Source organism: Hesperophylax consimilis, chromosome 11 (genome assembly GCF_061612785.1).
Source record: "Hesperophylax consimilis isolate HC1 chromosome 11, BYU_Hcon_1.0, whole genome shotgun sequence".
Classification (NCBI taxonomy): Eukaryota; Metazoa; Arthropoda; class Insecta; order Trichoptera; family Limnephilidae; genus Hesperophylax; species Hesperophylax consimilis.
Window position 1 is genome coordinate 278,685 of NC_142846.1, and position 19,834 is coordinate 298,518.

General features: G+C 40.6%; 1 protein-coding gene across 2 annotated transcripts in view; it reads right to left on the reverse strand.

Annotated features, from left to right (window-relative positions):
• Positions 1 to 276: 276 nt before the first annotated feature.
• LOC149419594 (sodium-dependent transporter bedraggled-like) overlaps positions 277 to 19,834 on the reverse strand; it is a 42,324-nt gene continuing 22,766 nt past the window's right edge. For both annotated transcript variants that reach the window (XM_089637180.1, XM_089637179.1), the window contains exons 2-8: positions 17,364 to 18,837; positions 13,825 to 14,401; positions 13,540 to 13,674; positions 4,715 to 5,530; positions 4,170 to 4,367; positions 3,726 to 3,964; positions 277 to 1,882 (exon numbers count right to left, since the gene is read on the reverse strand). In XM_089637180.1, coding sequence (XP_089493306.1) covers positions 1,519 to 1,882; positions 3,726 to 3,964; positions 4,170 to 4,367; positions 4,715 to 5,530; positions 13,540 to 13,674; positions 13,825 to 14,401; positions 17,364 to 18,820 — 3,786 coding nt within the window. In that variant the 5' untranslated portion in view covers positions 18,821 to 18,837 and the 3' untranslated portion in view covers positions 277 to 1,518. The remainder of the gene's footprint in view (positions 1,883 to 3,725; positions 3,965 to 4,169; positions 4,368 to 4,714; positions 5,531 to 13,539; positions 13,675 to 13,824; positions 14,402 to 17,363; positions 18,838 to 19,834) is intronic.

A 19,834-nucleotide genomic window follows, 5' to 3' on the forward strand; every position in this document is an offset into this window, starting at 1 on the left:
GGAAGGGCTCTAAATCAACTAGATTCAAAGAACATATAAGATGTTATAATAATAAAAGCACCTTTTCAAAATTCGCAGAACATCTCTTAGTAAATAATCACATCCCGCTTGACAACAATGAACGTAAACCCTTGCACATAGAAAGAAAGGGCCATTTTCACAAAACCTAAACAATATAACACATTTAAATAAATTAATAACTACTACATCATTATTGAACAATTAAGATAACATTAATGTGGGGAAAACAGACTTCAAAATACCCCCACAGAATATGAAATCTATTGTCACAATTATGTTTATCAGTAAATTGGTTTAACCGGTAATAAATCATTTTAAATTGGGAGGGGGTAAAATAGAATCATATTAATAAGTCGTCTAAACGTCGTCTGCTCTTACCACACGGCAAATCATGATAGGTACAAATCTTGTGGTGATCGGATAACTATGACAACTCAACACACCTTTCAAAAGTGATATAAAACGGGTTTACGCTTTTCAAGGTGTGTTGAATTGTCATTATGTTAACCATTGCTTTTAGCTGTTTCCCAACCTATTTTCTGGCGACGCACAACATTCAGAACGCCAAACCCCAGAGGCTTTGGACATGGATAGTGCGGACTCTCAAATAAATAATATTGTTTCAGTTTTATATATTTATTATGAAATATACACAATAACTATTATTAACATATAAGCTAAATTCTGAGTGTATTTATTCTTTATATAGACTAGGTTCCAGCATGTGGTGATTTGAACAATAGTCAGAAAACATTCAACCATCACAATGCATGGATTTTATCAGTACATCGTTACCATTAGTATACAACAATCAATACATTATATACAAGTATCCCACACAGTAATAACTAGACAACAGATTATATGCATTTGCATGCGTAACGCATATTGGATTTAAAGCGCACTTGAAGTGAAATGTTATTATTATTATAATTGGAGCCTTTTCGATGTTTTGCCTGTCTTTTCTGAGAACAACGCTAGCCTCACAGGTATCGTATGGTGAATACCGTCCCTACATATAATTAATGAATCTGCATCTTCGGAGGTTTACAGTAAAAACAATATTTTTATTTTATTTTTTTTACCAGCTGATATAATAGAATTTAATTGTTTTCGTTTAAACAGTGAGATTTAATGAAAATTCAACTTTTTGCATCAATCGAAAAAAGGAAGTAATTAAATAGTTTAAGATAATAAAACAATTTTTTGCAGATTCCACAAATGTATACGTATCCAATAGTCGTATACATAGGGACTGTCGATATATATAGTGTAGTGCATATAACCCAATGTCTAATAATAACAAACAAATGATAACAAAGAAACAGATTAGGTCACCGATTGGACGTGTCAACTCCAAGAGAGTTTTAAAAACCAGGACATCTGTTGAACATATTACCAACAATCACACAATAATATAGTGCAGTGTTCGCTGTTCTTGTTCAGGGTATGGAAAGGAGCGCAATCAATAAAAACATAACAGTCTGCGCCATCGCACTATATCACAGACGAAGTAGGATCCATGTCCAGGGTGACCTCGGGGGGGTGCGGGGGCTGGGCGCGCGGGGGGCGGGGCAGGGTGCCACTGCGCAGCAGCTGCGCCACGTCCCGCGCCGTCACGCCCTCGCTCTGCCGGGGGGCCCTCATGCTGCGGTACTGGCGGGAGAACGGATCCGGCTGCAGAGGGCCGGGCGAGAGGCGCCCCACTCCACCCCGCAGCTGCAGCTCCAAGGGCGGGCTGTCCCCGGAGAAGCCCCGGTTGCTGTAGCACGGGGGCGCCAGCTGCGAGTACAGTGGGGGCGCACAGGCCGCGCTCACTGTCGTCACAGGGGAGTGACCTTCCGCTAGGTGCATAGTGAGCCTGAAATACACAACCATACATTACTCGACTTCTGCAACTTACTAGCTGTACCCTGCCACACGTTGCTATGGCTCAGTCTATCGGTGCAGATAGAGAAACAGTAGCGGGTGTTGCTTTTACGTCCAGCAGATGGCGCTGTTTTTACCTGACACATGTGACATCTATATAATATAGGTTTTTTTTTATTTTTTATATTAACTCCACACAGGAGGCCCTGAAGAAAATAATTTCCCTCAGGGCCTATGTCATGTTTGGGGATGCTGTGTGGAGGGTCTTTTTGTGGAGAGGAAGGAGTGAACATGGGTCTTGAAGAGTCCCATGTTGTAGGAGGGAGGAAACACAGAGGCCGGCAGTTCGTTCCACAGCCGAGCTGTTGAACTTAAGAACGAATCGTAGAAGCGACCCGTTCTCATGTGACAAATGTCAACCGTGTACAAATGTTGGGCGCGCGTTTGGCGCGTATCCCGACTACGCACCGGTGCCAAAGGGATCAATGACGCTAGTTCCTCAGAGCATCTTCCATTGTAATACCGATAGAACAAGGACAGCATACCTACCTGACGCCTGTGCTCTAAAGATTGCAGTCCGTTTGTTAAGATTGGGGAATCTATCAAACGGACCGCCCGTTTTTGCACAGAGTCAAGGGTTTTTTTCAAGTATTTAGGGGCTCCGGACCAGAGATGGCTGCCAAATTCGACAGTAGGGCGCACTTGCGATTTGTACAGGGTCAGCAGTTGTGTACTATTAAAGTATCTGCGGGCCCTGTACAGTACGCCCAGCTTCTGAGAGGCCAGCTTTACTCTGGCTTCGATGGAGCCCCCATACCTGAGCTGGTCACTTATAGTTACACCAAGCATATCAATGGAAGGCCTGTTCGGAAGATTGCTTCCGTTGAAGGAGACTAGATTATCATTTAGATCCCTTTTAGACGTAGTCAGACAGGATTGGGTCTTTGAAACATTAAATTCGACGAGATTATTTTTGCCCCAGGAGGAAATACTCTCGAGATAACCGTCCATTCTCTGCTTCAAAGCCCTCCGAGCCGTTGGAGTTTGTGTGCCCTTTGGGGGCTTGTCAAACAAAAAGCTATCATGAACTGTACTGTCATCCGCGTAACAATGTATCGGTGCACATGTCAAAAGGTTATTGATGTGCAACAAAAACAAAGTCGGAGACAGAACCGATCCCTGTGGGACGCCAGCATTTATAGAGTGTGAGGAAGAGGTGAAACCGTCAGCAACCGCCTGAATCGACCTATCCCTTAAAAAGTCAGCAATCCACGTACACAGGGATGCGGGAAGTCCGTAAGAAGGCAATTTGTTGACAAGTCCTCGGTGCCAGACCCGGTCAAAGGCCTTGGATATGTCTAGTGCGACCCTTTTGGGTCTCACCGTGACGTTCCAGGCACCGCCCCCAAACATGCGTCACATACGCGAGAAGATCACCGCACGAGCGGTTCCGCCGGAATCCGTATTGACGGTCGTTGATAATTTTGTTCTTCTCGAGGTATGTGAGCAGTTTGTCGTTGATCACACGTTCCATCAGGTATATAAAAACACACGCATATTTGAAAGAAACGTTGCGTCAAAATTTTAAAGCAATCGGTGAAGAACTTTTGCAGATTTAATATTTTGAACAAACAAACATTTATATTTATATATCTATGAGGAAATTTGGCATCAGTGAGTCTAGCGAATAAAATACCTGAGTGAACACAAGAGTCAGAATAACACAGCATCCTTGAGGTGATTTTGCACAAAAACGGCGCTATACAAGTCATCCAATTATTATTATTTATTTATTAACAGGAGAATGAAGAGCATCAAATGAGAGGAAAGTGTACCTGCGCTGCACATGAAGGATACTTCTGCGGATGCTGTTCCTCAGCAGCTTGGCAAGGCGCACCCCCGTGGCCGTGGAGTAGGAAGGCGGGGGGGTGTACTTGGGCGGAGGGTCGGGTGGTGCGGGGGGCGCAGCAGGCTGGGGCTGCGCAGGGCGCGGGGGCTCGGGGGGTGTTGGGGGTGCTGGGCGCACCACGTGGCCCCGGCTGTCCAGACGCGGTCGGTACAGTAACTGTATGCGCTGGAATAAGTCGCTCTTATATGTTTTCAGCATTCAAGACCTACGAGGCAGAGCTGTAAGCTTCTTGACTCCAAACACAAGGACTAAACATTTTTTAGGTCAAAATTTAGGACTTAATTTCTGTAGAATTATTGTTCTTCAATAGGGTTCATGGTCGTTATATCGTCATATCAGACTTGTCGGGTTAATATCTCATTGAACTTACGTCGAGAATATCCGGGGGCCCGCTGAACAGGTAGCGATAGGACTGGAAGAGGGCGGCTAGGGGCACCAGCAACAGGGGGCCCAGCTGCAGCAACGCCCCAACGTGTCGCGCCGCCTCACTCCACCCAGTGGGGGGGCCTTGCAGGGCTCCGTACAGCTGGCGATAGCGCCCCACGCGCCAGTCTACCACGCACAGGGTCTGCACAATAGAGGTAGTCATTAAATGTTCTCCTAAAGACATCAAGCTTTCTCCAATAGTTGCACTGCATTATTTATGGCCTTGTTATGATTATGAGAATATTTGGCTCTTTATACAAACAACTTTATATTTATTCGGAACAAACAAGTTTAACTCTCTCAGTATACGAAGGTTATTTATACTTCTTGATAACAGTTTGCGAAGATTTATCCTAAAAAAAAAGATGCGCTGCGCTTTTAAGTTATTATTAATATCTGAATTGCAATTACTTAATGATTTTGCTGAACAGAAAATACAGATGTGAAATTTACAATTAAGCCAAGCAGTGGTTAAAACATATAACTTACGATCATAGCTACGGGCAACACCACATTCCAGGTGAAGCTCAGCAGCGGAGCGAGGGTGGCGGAGGGGCCCAATAGTGCCGCAGCCACGGTCTCTCCCGCATATGGACGCCCCCGCACCAGGAACATGCCCAGTAGCGCGGCTGCCTGCAGCAAGCCCTGCCACCAGCTGCCCGCCACCGCGTAGTCCAGCAGCTGCGCCGCGGTCAGGCCACCCTCGCAGGCCAGGGGCAGCGACAGCAGCAGGCCGGCCCCGCACACCGCCACGCACACGGCCAGCCAGCGCGGCCGCAGCAGCCGCGACCAGATGTCCGTCACGCCCAGCAGCAGCGCGCACACCAGCGAGGCCAGCTGTGCCAGACCCAGCAGCAGCATGCTGAAGTAGAACAGCACGGCCCAGAAGGAGGAGAGGCGGCGCGTGGACAGGAGCGCCAGGGCCGCCGGCACCAGCTGCGTGGCCAGGCGCAGCGGCTGGGCCGGGCCCCCGCGCCCCTCTGCCCCCACGCGCACCCCCAGCGCGGAGGAGTGGTGCCACAGGTGGCGCACACTCACCGCCTCTGCTGACAGGAACTCGTAGCTCACCGCGCTGTACTGGTATCCGTGCTGCTGGATGATGTGGCTACAGCTGCCCGCCAGCAGGGTGGCCAGGGCCAGGGCGGCGGGGGTGACCAGCAGCGCCACCAGCAGGAGGGGACGGCGCGGGGCGGGGCGCTCGATGGGGTGGCGAGGGGAGGTGCGCGGGGCGGCTACCAGCGCCCACACTCCCGGCATCAGCAGACCCCACACCAGGAAGGTCTCCTGCGCTGCTGCAGCCCAACTCTAAGTTTAAAAATATAATAGTATGTAAATATGAAAGATGAGCAAGCAAAGGAGTCCCAAAGGAATGTGTGGATAATATAACCAAAAGTTAACAAGTAGACAGTTTGATTATTAATTTTTAAATTACGACATATGTTTCGGCAGCTGACAAATCGGTGAACAAAAATACAAAGACGTTTATAACTGGCGCCAAAACTACAAATATTTATTTTTTTATTTTTTATTTCTTTTTATTTAGGAAGCAAACAGTCGTACAGTAAAAAAAATTATAACAATAAACATTCATATGTTCTAGACCAATTAAGTTCCATTAAATTAAATGTAGATTTAGTATTTTTTACCTACACAACATATTAAATGGCAAAAAATAAACATAATAAAGAAATACATAAAATTAAAAACAAAAAGAAAAAATACAACTTTTCGCATAGCTATACTAGGTATTCACTACGGGTGATAATAATGTACTTTTCACAACAAAAAAATCGAATAAAATAAAAGTATTTTAATTTATTAATTTATTAAGCTGAATTTTATATGATATTAAGTTATGGTTGAAAATGTCTACATCTCTAGAGGCATTGTGAGTTTCACAGATACGTACTATTACAGAGCTTTGCGCTATTTGGATTTACAATGTGGTATTCTAAATAAATCGTTCGATCTGGTGTTTTGCTTGGGGCAACGAAATGCAATCCTTTCTAACAGATATGATGAATCAACAAGGCAGTTTACGATTTTGTGTAAGAATAATGCATCAGAGATTTTTCTACGTTTATATAAAGTGACAGGGACAAATCGATGGTCACTAAAACAACACGATAGGTGTTTCATAAATTTGTTCTGAATATTTTCAATACGATCAATATATATTTGATATTGAGGATTCCAAAATGAGGCGAATTCTAGTTGTGACCGTACATATGACATATATAACAGAATTAGGGTGTGTGCTACCGTAAAAGGCTTTGTAATTCGAATAATGAAACCCAATTGCTTATAAGCTTTTTTTAGAATATTTTCAATATGATCCCTAAACAACATTCTAGAATCTAGTATTACTCCAAGATCTCTTATTGTTTCTACTCGTTGTAGAGGTAGATGGTTTAGTTTGTAAGTGTAATAAATTGAATGTTTTTTTCGTGTAAATTCGGACAGTCCGCCGCCATATTTTGTCACGAAAATCAAATTAACAACTTTTAATACTTTTGAAATTTCAGTAGTGCCATCCAAAAAATAAAAAGTGTTGCCATATAATAATATCAATGCATGGAAAATTCTGAAAATTAAATATCATTTGCCAGATTGGTAGTTTATTATTTAAAATCTTGTAAATACTTAATTTATGTATATATATAACCTAACCTAACTGTGATTTTCTATAACAAAAAAATGACCCTTTAATAACGCCCACTCGCATCCCCTTTAGAGTTTTATCCCAGTTTTCAAGTAGTTTGTGGGCTACGCTAGGTTTGTATAGACGGTTTGTGATTTAATACTAATACCTTTTTTCCATGTTATTTCCTGTTACACAAAATTGCCCCTTTAATAACGCCTGCTCGCGTCCCCTTTAGAGTTATATCCCAGTTTTCAAGTAGTTTGTGGGCTACGCTAGGTTTGTATAGACTGGTTTGTGATTTAATTCTAATACCTTTTTCCCATGTTCTTCTGCCTACTCTAACCCAAACTAAACACCTAACCTATTTTGTAAAAAAATATTATTATTATATGGCAACACTTTTTTTTTTGGTTGGCACTACTGAAATTTCAAAAGTAAATAGTTGTTAATTTGATTTTCTTAAGTCATAATTGATAAATAAAACATGGTTCCTATGTATCGCGTACGAAGTTTCAAAACCCTATAACTCAGTTAATAGTGCCGACCCCCACCTAATTCTTTCAGATTCGGATTCCCCAGCCCTAAATTGGTCTAAATCAAGTTCAATTTCGGTTATACTCCCATAAACCGAATTTTACCCTCAGATCGCGAAGTGCAATTTTATTAAACTTTGATCGGCTGTATCTCCCTCAATTTATTCTTCCGCGCCTTAATTCTTTTTTTAATGAGTTTCTACACACTTTTCTCATCTAGAAAGTGCATTTTTATTCAATTCCCAGAGTTTGGCGTGATCTGCATTTCACCCATACATTTATATAATTTCATGTCATCAGCGTAAAATAGGAAACAAGAATTACTAATAACACGATTCATGTCGTTTATGTATAAAATAAACAAGAGAGGCCCTAGATGGGAGCCTTGCGGTACCCCTGAGGGAATAATTATAATTTGTGACATGTAACCTTTTAAAGCAACAGCTTGACTTCTATTTTTAACATATGAAGAGAACCATCTCAGAAGATTTCCACATATACCAATCTTCGAGAGCTTGTTTAACAGTATGTCGTGATTAACTTTGTCAAAAGCCTTAGAAAAATCTGTGTAGATGGAATCTACCTGTTTCCCATTATCCATAGAGTTAAGAACAAAATCAGTAAACTGTCCTAGGTTCGAATCAACAGATCTGCCTTGAAAAAAACCATGTTGATGCGGGCTAATAATAGTATTTTTGCATGAGTCAAAAAGTTGGTTATACACGATTTTTTCCAAGATTTTACTTAAGATACATAGTTTAGAGATAGGTCTATAATTTTCAATGTTGTGTTTGTCCCCTTTTTTAAAAACAGGTGAAACAAAAGCTTGTTTCCAAATGGTAGGAAATACACCTTCTTTAAAAGATTTTTGGAACAGTAGTGTTACAGGAGTAACTAGTGTTTCAGCACAATTAACAATAAAAATTGGGTGTAACTTATCACAACCGGCACTCTTTTTAGTGTCCACATTTTTGAGATGTTTTAACACTAATGGTGCAGTTATATCAATTGAATCAAAATTAATTGAATTTATTGTAACATCATTACTTGTATCAACAATATTTGTGGAAGTATTATTAGTAGTTTTATCGGGGATAAAGACAGATTGGAAGTAATCGTTAAAAAGATTGCAAATTCGTTGACCATCACTTGAGGAAATTTTTTTGTGATACACGTTATTAGGTACTTCAGAAGATGACTGTTTTGATTTCACGAAAGTCCAAAAATATTTCACATCTTTCCTTATATTTAACTCGGCTTTCTTTATATAATTAGTATAACACTCTTTTTCTTTTCTTTTTTGGCGAGTCCTGAGTAATGAGAAGGTATGATAATCTGAGGGGTGTGAATAATTTTTAAACTTTCGGTGATACTTTAGCTTTTCTTTGATGATTTTGATTAGTTAGGGAGTGTACCACGGGGGATATTTGGGAGACAGATAAATGGTTTTTGATGGTACGTAGTGATCAATAGCTTCATTAATAATTTCGTAGAATTTATCAGTTGCTTCTTCCATACCCCTTGAACTAAAAATATTCGACCAGTCAAATTGCTCCAAAAACTCGTTAATCTTGACGTAGTCAGCTGAGTCAGCTGAATTAAATAATAAGACTTGTCGTGGTTGATGTATTAAATAAGGTTCGTTTTTTAGTCTTATTTCTATTTTGAAAGATTTGTGATGCAAATCTTCAGTTAAAAGGGGTGGAATGCAAGGTTGTAATGAGCAGTTCATGTTGCTAATGGCTAGGTCAAGAACACGTTGATTTACATTTAAGATGTTATTATATTGGAAAAAGTCACAAAGAGATAAAAAGTCTATAACAGTAAAGCTGGCTTCGTCAACAGATATTTGTGGTATCATCTGTCTTTCAGAATTTAGATTCCAGATAAGTCTAGAAATGTTATAATCACCTAGTATGTAGTAGATATCGTAACATTTGTAAAAATGTTATGCGTAATGCGAAAGAAAGGTACTATAGGTCTCAACTTGACCGAGATCCATCTAGTAAAAATATGTGGAGCATCGTTAAACAAATTACCTATACTAAACATAAAATTGAAGCTAATATTAAGGAACTTTTGATTGGAAACACAGCCACCACAGATTTGGACATAATTGCTTGCCACACCAACCAATATTTTACGACGGTTGGGTCTAAGCTTGCGGAAAACATCCCAAGTGTCACCAAGGAAACTGAAGATTCACTGGCATCTGCAATAGAACCAAAACAAAATCCTTTTTTGTTCAAATTCCCACCTACGTCAAATGAAGAGGTTATAAAAATTATTGACAATCTTAACACTACGCATTCAAACGGTCCTGATAGTCTTAACACTCATATACTAAAAATCATCAAATACAATATCGCATCGCCTTTATCAAAAATTTTCAATAAAAGTTTTTCTTCTGGGGTTTTCCCCGACCATCTTAAAAAATCTATAGCCTAAAATCTATATACCTATCTACAAAAGTGGAGCCAAAAACCAAGTGGGCAATTATAGGCCAATATCCCTATTGAGTGCAATCTCAAAAATTATAGAAAAAATCTTTAAAAATAGATTAAGTAATTATGTAGAGAGTCGAAAACTTCTAAGCAAAAATCAGTTTGGCTTTCGGCTGGGGAGAGGAACGGACGACGCTATAGCGCAACTTACAGAACATATTTCTGGAAATATAGATTGCGGAAAAAAAACATTGCACTGTTTTTAGACTTAGCCAAGGCTTTCGATACAATTTCTCATAAATTACTTCTCAAAAGATTACAAAATATTGGTGTGGTAGGTATGCCGTACGAATGGTTAAAGAGTTACTTAACGGGTAGAAGCCAACAACTCAAAATAGGCAAAACAGTGAGTACCTCACTAGACACCAACTTTGGTGTACCACAGGGAAGCACACTGGGACCTCTTCTATTTATAATTTACATCAATGAGTTATGCGAGCTACCAGTAGGCGGAAAAGTTATTACGTTTGCAGACGATACGGTAGCTATATTTGAAGGAGAAGATTGGACTGAAACTCATAAACATGCTGAAAGTGGAATCAATGCGATAAAACAGTGGCTTGACAAAAATCTACTAACACTAAATATGTATATCAAAAACTAAATACATAAAATTCAGCTCAACTATAAAGGGACTACCTAGTACATCATACATAATAAAAACTCATAAGACTAATTGTATCTCATATAATATGGACTTTAACTGCAACTGTGAAGCTTTGGAATGTGTAAACAACATCAAATATCTAGGTGTTATTGTAGACAATCATCTTAATTGGAAACATCACATTGACAACCTTTCAATTAGGGTAAGAAAATTAATTCACATATTCTTAGCATTACGCAACATAATTAAACAACAAGGCCCATAAAAGCAATATAATATATATATATATATAATATAATATAAAGCAATATAAGGCCCCTAGCATCTCTGCACACATGAGACTCCTCAGGCTGAGATGGGCTGGGCATGTACAGAGAATGCCGGATACACGCGTCCCAAAAAGAATTCTGACTGGTCACCCAGGTGGAAAGAGAAAAGTGGGAAGACCCAGACTGAGGTGGGAAGATGAGGTAAGAGGGGATGCAGCACAGCTTCTCCAGGTGACAAACTGGAAGTCAGCCGCTGAGGACAGGAGGAGTTGGAGGCGACTGTTGCAGGAGGCCAAAGCTCGATATGGGCTGTAGCGCCATCGAAGAAGAAGAAGAAGAATTAAACAACAAGACCTAAGAAAAATTTATTTCGGACTGTGCAACCCCATCTTAATGTATGTTTGCATTGGCTGGGGAGCGTCAGGAAGAACAATTTTAGATCCGCTTGTGAAGGCCCAGAAATCCATAATTAGAGTCATTTTGCGTAAACCCTATAGGTTCTCAAGCGATGAACTCTACAAAAAATTTAATGTTCTTGATATTCGTCAAAACTTCATAAAAAAGATTATTATCCATGTGCACAAAAATCTAGAATATTTTAATAAAATTGATCATAAATATAGTACAAGAAGTCACACCAGAAAAGATCTCGTGGTCCCAGGGAGCAATACGGCAAAATATCAAAAGACATATACATATCTGGGACCGAGATTATACAGGGTGTCCGGGGGTAAAGTGCAGTAACTTCGTGGGGGGATTCTACATGATCGTAGGAGTAAAAAAGATAAATAACTTTTTCCGAAATTCCAATTTTTTCTTTTTCATACAAAAAGACATACCTGCTAAAAAGCCATAGTGTAGGTGCAAACTTACCCGATAAATTCGCAAGTGTGAACGTGGCAACGTTGCATATTGTGAGTGGCGCGTATCCATGGAAACCGATATTGTGAGTGGCGCGTATCCATGGAAACCGCATGTGAATTGTAAACAATAACAACACAGAGTTCGCCGTATGTTTTGATATTTTACCAAATTCAAAAAGAGAACTGCACTAAAATCACGTTACACTTTTTATTATAAAAAATATTAATAACTCATTGAACACTTAACTAATTTCATCGCTTTTTACTAATTTAAAATATTTTCAAAATGTCCACCTTCTGCTTGTAGGCAAGTATGTAAACGTACAGTAATATTATTACACATTTTTAACAGTTAGGTTACTCTTAAACTAAATAAAACTCGATGTTTAAGGAAAACACGCACCGAATAAAGATGTACTTTTTAGTAAGACTTAAACACTAGATAAAGACACTAAATTAACAAGTTTTTATTTAAATGAGACTTTTAACACTAGATAAATTAAATTTTCAAAGTTGTTTACTCCGCGCGTCAAATTATGTGACACATTAGATTCAAAGCACAGACGTTTGCTTACTGAATTACAATAGCGGGGGGTGCAGGAAGGGGCGCGGGATGTAGATTTGGCAACGACGAAAAAAATAATGCCGTCTAGGCACGTCGGAGAAATTTTTCGTTATTAGCTTAAAAGTACATCTAAAAGTTGGAATTTCGGAAAAAGTTATTTACCTTTTTTACTCCTACGATCATGTAGAATCCCCCCACGAAGTTACTGCACTTTACCCCCGGACACCCTGTATAATAAAATCCCCCCAGATTTAAATTTTTAAAAATGCAAAATATCCTACATCGGTTCAATAATAACCAAATGGTTGATTGGCTTAGGTAGGGAGGAGTCTGAAAAACTATTATACATATAATGTCACTTAAAACTATACATGTTTACCTATGTCATATTTAGTAAAAACTTAATATAAGACTGAAAAAATATTATATAATGTCACTTAAAACTATACATGTTTACCTATTAATGTCACATTTAGTAAAAACTTAATATAAGACTGAAAACCTATTATATAATGTCACTTAAAACTATACATGTTTACCTATTAATGTCACTTTTAGTAAAAACTTAATATAAGTATACTTAATTTTTTTTAAGAAGAGTAAAAATTAAATTACATTTGGCATTTCACAAACATTTGGTTCCTTAGAACAAGCAATCTGCCTAGCTAGGAACTAAATTCAACCTAACAAAACGTAATAACACTTGTACCTACTCATTTTAAATATATGCTCTCATTATACTATATTATTACTGTTATGTCTGCTTTAAATGTATCTAATGTAAAAATAATTATTTTTAATAATATATGTGACAAGTTTAGTGCCAGATACAGACGTAATGTGTCGTCTCAGTCAGGGTCGGACTAGATGTGAGAAGCCCCGGCGTAGGGGCCCGACCTCGGGGTGGGGGGCCCCGGCCAGGTAAAAGGGGATTGCAGGCGGGTGTTTCAAACTAATTTGAGGGGTAAAAGGGGATTGCAGGCGGGTGTTTCAAACTAATTTGAACACCCGCCGTGCCTGTAAATCAAATATTTTTTAAGAAGATAAGAGTGTATTTGTATTTACCAATAGTGGTTCAAACTCTGCAAATTGGTTTGGAATGTATGGTACATGAATAGTTAATTAAACCCCAATACTATCTTCTCTTCTTTACTTCAACTAATTTGTTTTTTTTCATCATATAATAATGTATATTATGATGACTTGTTTTTCCATTTTGGTGATGGCCCGGGTTTATGGGATGAGGTCTGTCCAGGTCTGCCTGCTGTGTGGCGGGTTGGATCGGGAGATACTGGTCGAGGAAGGCCTCTATATACATGTTGTCCGTACCTTGCTGTTGATGAAGAAGTCGGGCCAGCTGGTGCGCGGCAGCGAGGCGGGCAGCATGAGCGGGTCCAGGCACAGCAGGCGCACGCACACTGCCCCCAGGCCCAGGAGCGGCAGGATTGTCATGACGTACACCACCTGCAAACAAACCACAGCGGATATATATAGCCCACCTGCACAGCACAGTACTCACGGGCTATGTTGTTCGCTTTTATGAACAACTAATATTCCATTCACTTTGATTTAATTGCAACCTTCTGTCAAAAGTAGAGTTAGGTAGGTACTCACCTTCCAGTAGGTGCGCAGTCCTTTGCTGAGCATGAGGCAGATGGCGGCCCACAGCAGCGCCAGGTGGAAGGTGAGCTGGAAGTGCAGGGGGCCCAGCACCTCCCCCTCCCCACGCTGCAGCACCACCTCGGCCCAGTAGCGCGGCAGCAGCAGCGACAGAGGCGAGCTGCTGTTGCCCGCCGCGTTCTCCGCCCACCGGTAGCGGCCGTGCGCGGGCACGAAGGAGTCCCTGAAGAAGACGAGCAGCCAGGCCAGCGGCAGCGAGGAGGAGGCGGCGGAGAGGGCCAGCGCGAGCAGCAGGGCGGCGCCCAGGCCGCGCAGCAGCGGGGCCACGCGCCACGCGCCCAGCGGGCCCGCGCCCAGCGCCGCGCCCAGGCCCGCGCCCAGCGCCAGCAGCGGCGCGCCCAGCACCAGCGACAGCGACACCCACTGCACCACGAAGTTGGCCCCGAAGTGCAGCGCCAACAGAGCGAAGCGGCACAGCGCCTGCGGGCCCAGGCACAGCGACAGAAGCGCCAGCGCCTCGCCTCCCCTCGCCCACCCCTCTATCTGCCCCTCCGCAGTGCCGGAACCGGAGCTGTAACACGAGACACTGCACTTGAGACAACAATGGCCTTCTCGGGATATCTCCACTGTGTTGTGTGTGGCGCGAAACCGACCCTGACAACCCGGAAGTCTCATTGAACGAGAGAATCATTCCTTCATTATTTTGTATCATCTTATTTTTTGCGAAAGGCGGTCGATATTTGAGTCGAAAGGAATTCGTGAAGGTTACTTTTTGAGCAAGTAGGTACACTAAACTAAACACCAACCAACTGTTTTGTAATAAAATCACGACAATATGTTTGCACCGAATTCAACTGATTCCTTAATGATTATTTAGACATACTAATATCGGTTGTCGGTGTATGAATGCGTGATTTGAAATTGCGTTAAATAAAACGTTTTAATTTAACATATATATTAGGGAAAAAAAGCGGCGGCTTTTGTGCGTGCGGCAAATCGTTTTGTTGCAGGTGATTTTTCAAATTGCGATATCTTCTAAGGTATTAAAAAAATATATCAACTTTTAAGTTGCTAATTTGAGTAGTTGGATAAGGATTTAAACTATATCGGTCAAATAATCTTCGTGTTTTTTTTTTAATCTTCGATATCTTCCAAGATATTAATTTAAAATATATATTTCAAACGAAAATTTTAATCTACATTAAATGATCAACGTAACTAACATATTTAATTGGATAAGAATTAATATTATATTGCTCAAAATTGCTTCGCAAATATCACATTATATATGTAAAAGATAAAAATTATTACTGCGGGTTCCCATATTATCCTATATTATCAATCCTTATGAGATATTTATATTTAGTTGGCAATGACAGCCCCCGAAAATATGTTTTTACGACTTGATTATAAACCTATCATACTAGCACTATTCTCCGTGATAGTGAAAACTCTTTGGGTAGTTTAGGAGAACTAAGAGAACAGACAGACGCGAAAGGCGTCTTTATTTTATACTATTTAGAGATTAGAGGGAGGTCACCCTTCAAGGTCATTATTTAAAATTATTCATTTCAAAAGGAAGATTGGAGTCGAATTGAGACTTTGAAGAGATGAGATGCTGAATGGAGGGGACGCAATTCTGACAAGGCTTGATGGAAGAGAGGAACAACCAAAAAACATGTGATCTAAAGTTCCCACTTCTAGAGCACAGAATGTACAATGGGGAGTCAAGCAGTAAGCACGTACATTTTAAAAAGGTGAGAAGGAACGGAACATCCTCATTCGAATAAGCGAGGAAAATCCTTTATTTACAGAAATAGGGTTTAAAATTCTTTGAACCCGAGTAACAGACAGAGGCACAACCGACATTCATATTTTTAAAAATATATTATCAATTCTTCTAATCTGTAATGAAACGATTTTGACAAAAAAAGGTTGTCAAAAGTAAAAATAACTATTCCTTACAGAGTGGCTACACTTACTTATATTAAGGCGATGCACTACGTAGTGTAATATTTTAAATCGAGCCGCTATCAATAACACCCCTTACGTAGATGGCGATAAGGTTTAAATTCCCGCTTAACACCATCCGCCTGTTTTGATTTATGCAAGAAAAAAACATGGCCTGTTTTTTAGTGTATAAAATAAGTATAAAATAAAATAAAATTTAAAATACACTTTTTAGTGTATTTTATTTTATTTTGTGGATGTTCAGGCATAAATATTTAATTTTTTTCGATCATTTAATAAATAACTTAATTTGCCATATTATACAATAAAATCCTAACCGAAAATGGGTTCGTAAGAAGGAGATTTTGAACTTTAAAGCAGTTTTCATAGGCCTTATACATTATTTTTTTCTGGGCTTATAAAAATATAGTTTATAAGCCCAGACTTATCTAAAAAATACTCGATTATTTCAAAGGCTATTACTACTTTCAAAATACTGTATTTCTCATACGTTCGTAGTATCCTTGAATACACATCACAAGTGTGGAACCCAGGCTATGCAATACATAAAAATAAAATTGAAAGTGTTCAAAATAGATTTGGTACCTTAATTTCCGCTCTTTTCGATCTCATATCAGTAATGAAGACTGCAAAGTTCTTCAATATACGGACGTTAACTTTTCGAAGAAATATAGCAGATTCGGTAATATTATTTAAAATTACACACAATTTAATCGATAGTAATAATCCTCATATTCCATGTTCCCAATCGCAACAGCAGACAGTCGCTTACTTTTAATCTCCCTCATTGTAAGACCAATTCCAAACAAAACTCATTTATCTACAGATTCCACACATTCATTTAACTTCAATTATTACCATATTGACATTTTTAACTCGACTTTACGCGACAAATAATCAACAAAACTCAAACTAGAAGTTCAATTCCTATATATTCCCGTCCTTTGCCTCTTAATCCTTATCCTATATTTCCTCCTCCTCCCCCCCACCCTTCTTTATTTTAATATTTTCTAACTAAACAAGAAATTAATTTAAGAGAACATCTCTATGACATTGTACACCTTACCATTATCTATTCATCAGTGGAAAGTTCATAATTGGCATAATTAATTATATTATTATTGTATCGTTGTATGATTAAAGATTTGCTGTCGACTTTTCTTAAAATATATAAATAAAAGGCAAAGATGTATTCTACTCGCAGTATTTAATTAAAGCATCTGAAAAATTTCTAGGCGACCACATTTTCAAATAAAAAAAAGATTATAAATTACTACGTAGTGCATCGCCTTAAGAGAACTATTTTTATTTAATTAATTTTTTTATACATTTTTATTACAAAAAATAAAAACAAACAAAAATAAATATGGTGTTTATTTTAGTAGAAATGAAAATGTGTAAGATAATTGTGAGATAATGATAAGATAATGTGTAAGGTAATAAATACGCGGGTAGTAATGCTACCTACAATGTAAATACAAGCACGCGGCATGTATTCCTACTTGCAGTAAGCAGGCACGGTGTGTATGTTCATCTGAACTCCCTGAACGTATTATTATTACCTGTCATCCGGGGGAAGGACGGGCTCCTCGAGGCTCCTGGCGGGGGAGGGGGGCGCGCCGGGGGACACGTGCAGCGAGCCGCAGCGCCTCGCGGGCTGGGAGCGCCGCCCCCGGGCCCGGGGACCCGCCCCGGCGCTCTGCGGCCGCACCGCGCCCCCGTAGCGCCCCGGCTCCTGGCTCTCCAGGAACAGCCGCGCCGATAGAGACAGCTCCGGGGAGGGAGGCGCCGACAGCGGGGGCGCGCTGGCCCCGCACAGGGGGCGCAGCCGCCGCATGGAGGCTCTCCTGTCCAGCTCCCCCCTGCAACTATCCGTTCTCCCCCCAGCGACCTCGGTCCCGAGCAGATGCTCGCGGGCGGACCTCCCGATGGGCGGTGTCATCTTGCCATCATTCACACTGATCTCTTCGAGAGAGTTTCCTGTCACAGGCAGGTCGTCCTCCGGTTCTGTCACCTGAATGGTAATCGTCTCGATCGATGACATCGCTGAAGCACTCTCGGACACGTCACTGACGCCCGAGGAGCTTTCTGACGGCGTCAGAGAGTTCGACTCCGTGTCGTCCAGGGTCACGTTGTATAGATCAATGTCACCATTTTCACAATCATTTTTAATTTCTGATAAATTTTCCTTGATGTCTGCTAATTCTTGCTTCACGACATTTAAATCTTTCTTCACACCGGCGAAGCTCGATACATCGAAGCCGGTGAATCGACCCGCGTTTTCATCGAGAGCGTTCTCCGAGCAAGAGTCTCCTCCACCGCGGCCGACTGTATCCGTAGGAACGCTTTCGAAGGAAGGCTGACAAGTGGTATCCACATCTTCGGGTTCTTCTATCAGTGACATATCGAGGACGGCATCCAGGTCGGTCAGAATTTTCATTATTTCAGTATTGAGAGACTTGAATGATCGGGACTTTCCGGAGGATGTCGTGGGTAATTGGAACGTTTGGCTGTCGTTACATCGTTCTGTGATTGCGTTTCTTTTTTGATGTAGTTGTTCTAAATCTACTTTTAAAATATCTGCCGGTCCATCAGCCACACTACTGGGAAGTCTAACTTCACAAAATCCAATGGTATCTCCGAACTCGTTGATAACGCTATTGCGACTATCCAGAGATTCCAGATTGGCGTAACCGTTAGCCCGCAACGGAGAACTTCTTTCGCCCGCTCGGCTGGGGCTTAATCTGAGGGGACTTTTATCACCGATAGCAACACTTTTAGGCGCTTCAAATAAATATGTTTTAAGTTGATTGCCCTCTTTACTTGTTTCAGCATTGGCAACTTCTGTACCACCCTCGCCCTCATTAGCACCGGCACCATTCTGTTGCACCAATGTTAATTTCACTGGTTGGAGAACTCTGCTTGGCTCCGGGACTCCACAGTCACTCCTCGCCTCCCCTCCCTCCCCCACCTCCCCCACCCACTCGCCCAGCATCATCGTCTCAGGCTGCGAGCACATTCTTCCGCGCGTTCCATCTGAAATATTTACTTTTATTAGGTAACTATATTTCAATTACATATTATTGAAATAATGATTACAAAGGATTTAATTCAAAACACACAACAAAAATTCACACCCGTTACTCATCACTCCTAAAATGCATTATTGAAAACAGGTTTTGCTCGGCCACAGTTCTCTTATATTGCTACCAAAATGTTCAACTCACTGAGCATTGATACCAGGAAATCGAAAACTGAATATAAACATAAAGATACCATAAGTGTTCAGAATTGGTTACTTATAAAAAATAGGAATTATTTTTAAAATGTCTCACATCATTAAAATAAGTTAATTTGCTTTACAATTTTTTTCCTACTTCAAATTCTAGATGTTGCAATGATTATCTAGCAAAATGCAAAATTCTTGCATTTTGCCAGACCGAGATACCAACTATAGATCTCCTCATTATAACAAAACATTGCATTTAACAAAACCGTATATTTAATAAATAACAGTATTACGACTACTATAATACGGGTATGTGCCTAGTGTGGTGGTTGAAAAGCCTGTAAAAACAGAGCACAATAACTTATATTATTAATAAAGAAAAAAAAAAAAATCAGAATATCATTTCATTATTCCTGAGAGCGCTTCCAATAGGCCAGCTCTCGTTCGACACAGAAATAAGTAAGAGGGAATGTGTAGGCAAGTCATGCTGGAGAGAAGATGCCAATGTTACTTAGGTCTATTGAGAGCGCCATACCGTGAGCGGCCAGTATAGATTTGATCCTCTCGAGGAGTGCCATCAACAACACTACACTAAATCAAAAACATGTATTCCCGACTAGCCAACGATTATGGCCTGGGTCGAACTATTCTCCGATCCAAGATGGAATGCCCGTGCAATTAGCTCCGTCTGAACAAAAACGTGTAGTCCCGACTAGCCAACGATTGTGGCCTAGGTCGAACTATTCTCCGATCCAAGATGGAATGCCCGTGCAATTAGCTCCGTCTGAACAAAAACACGTAGTC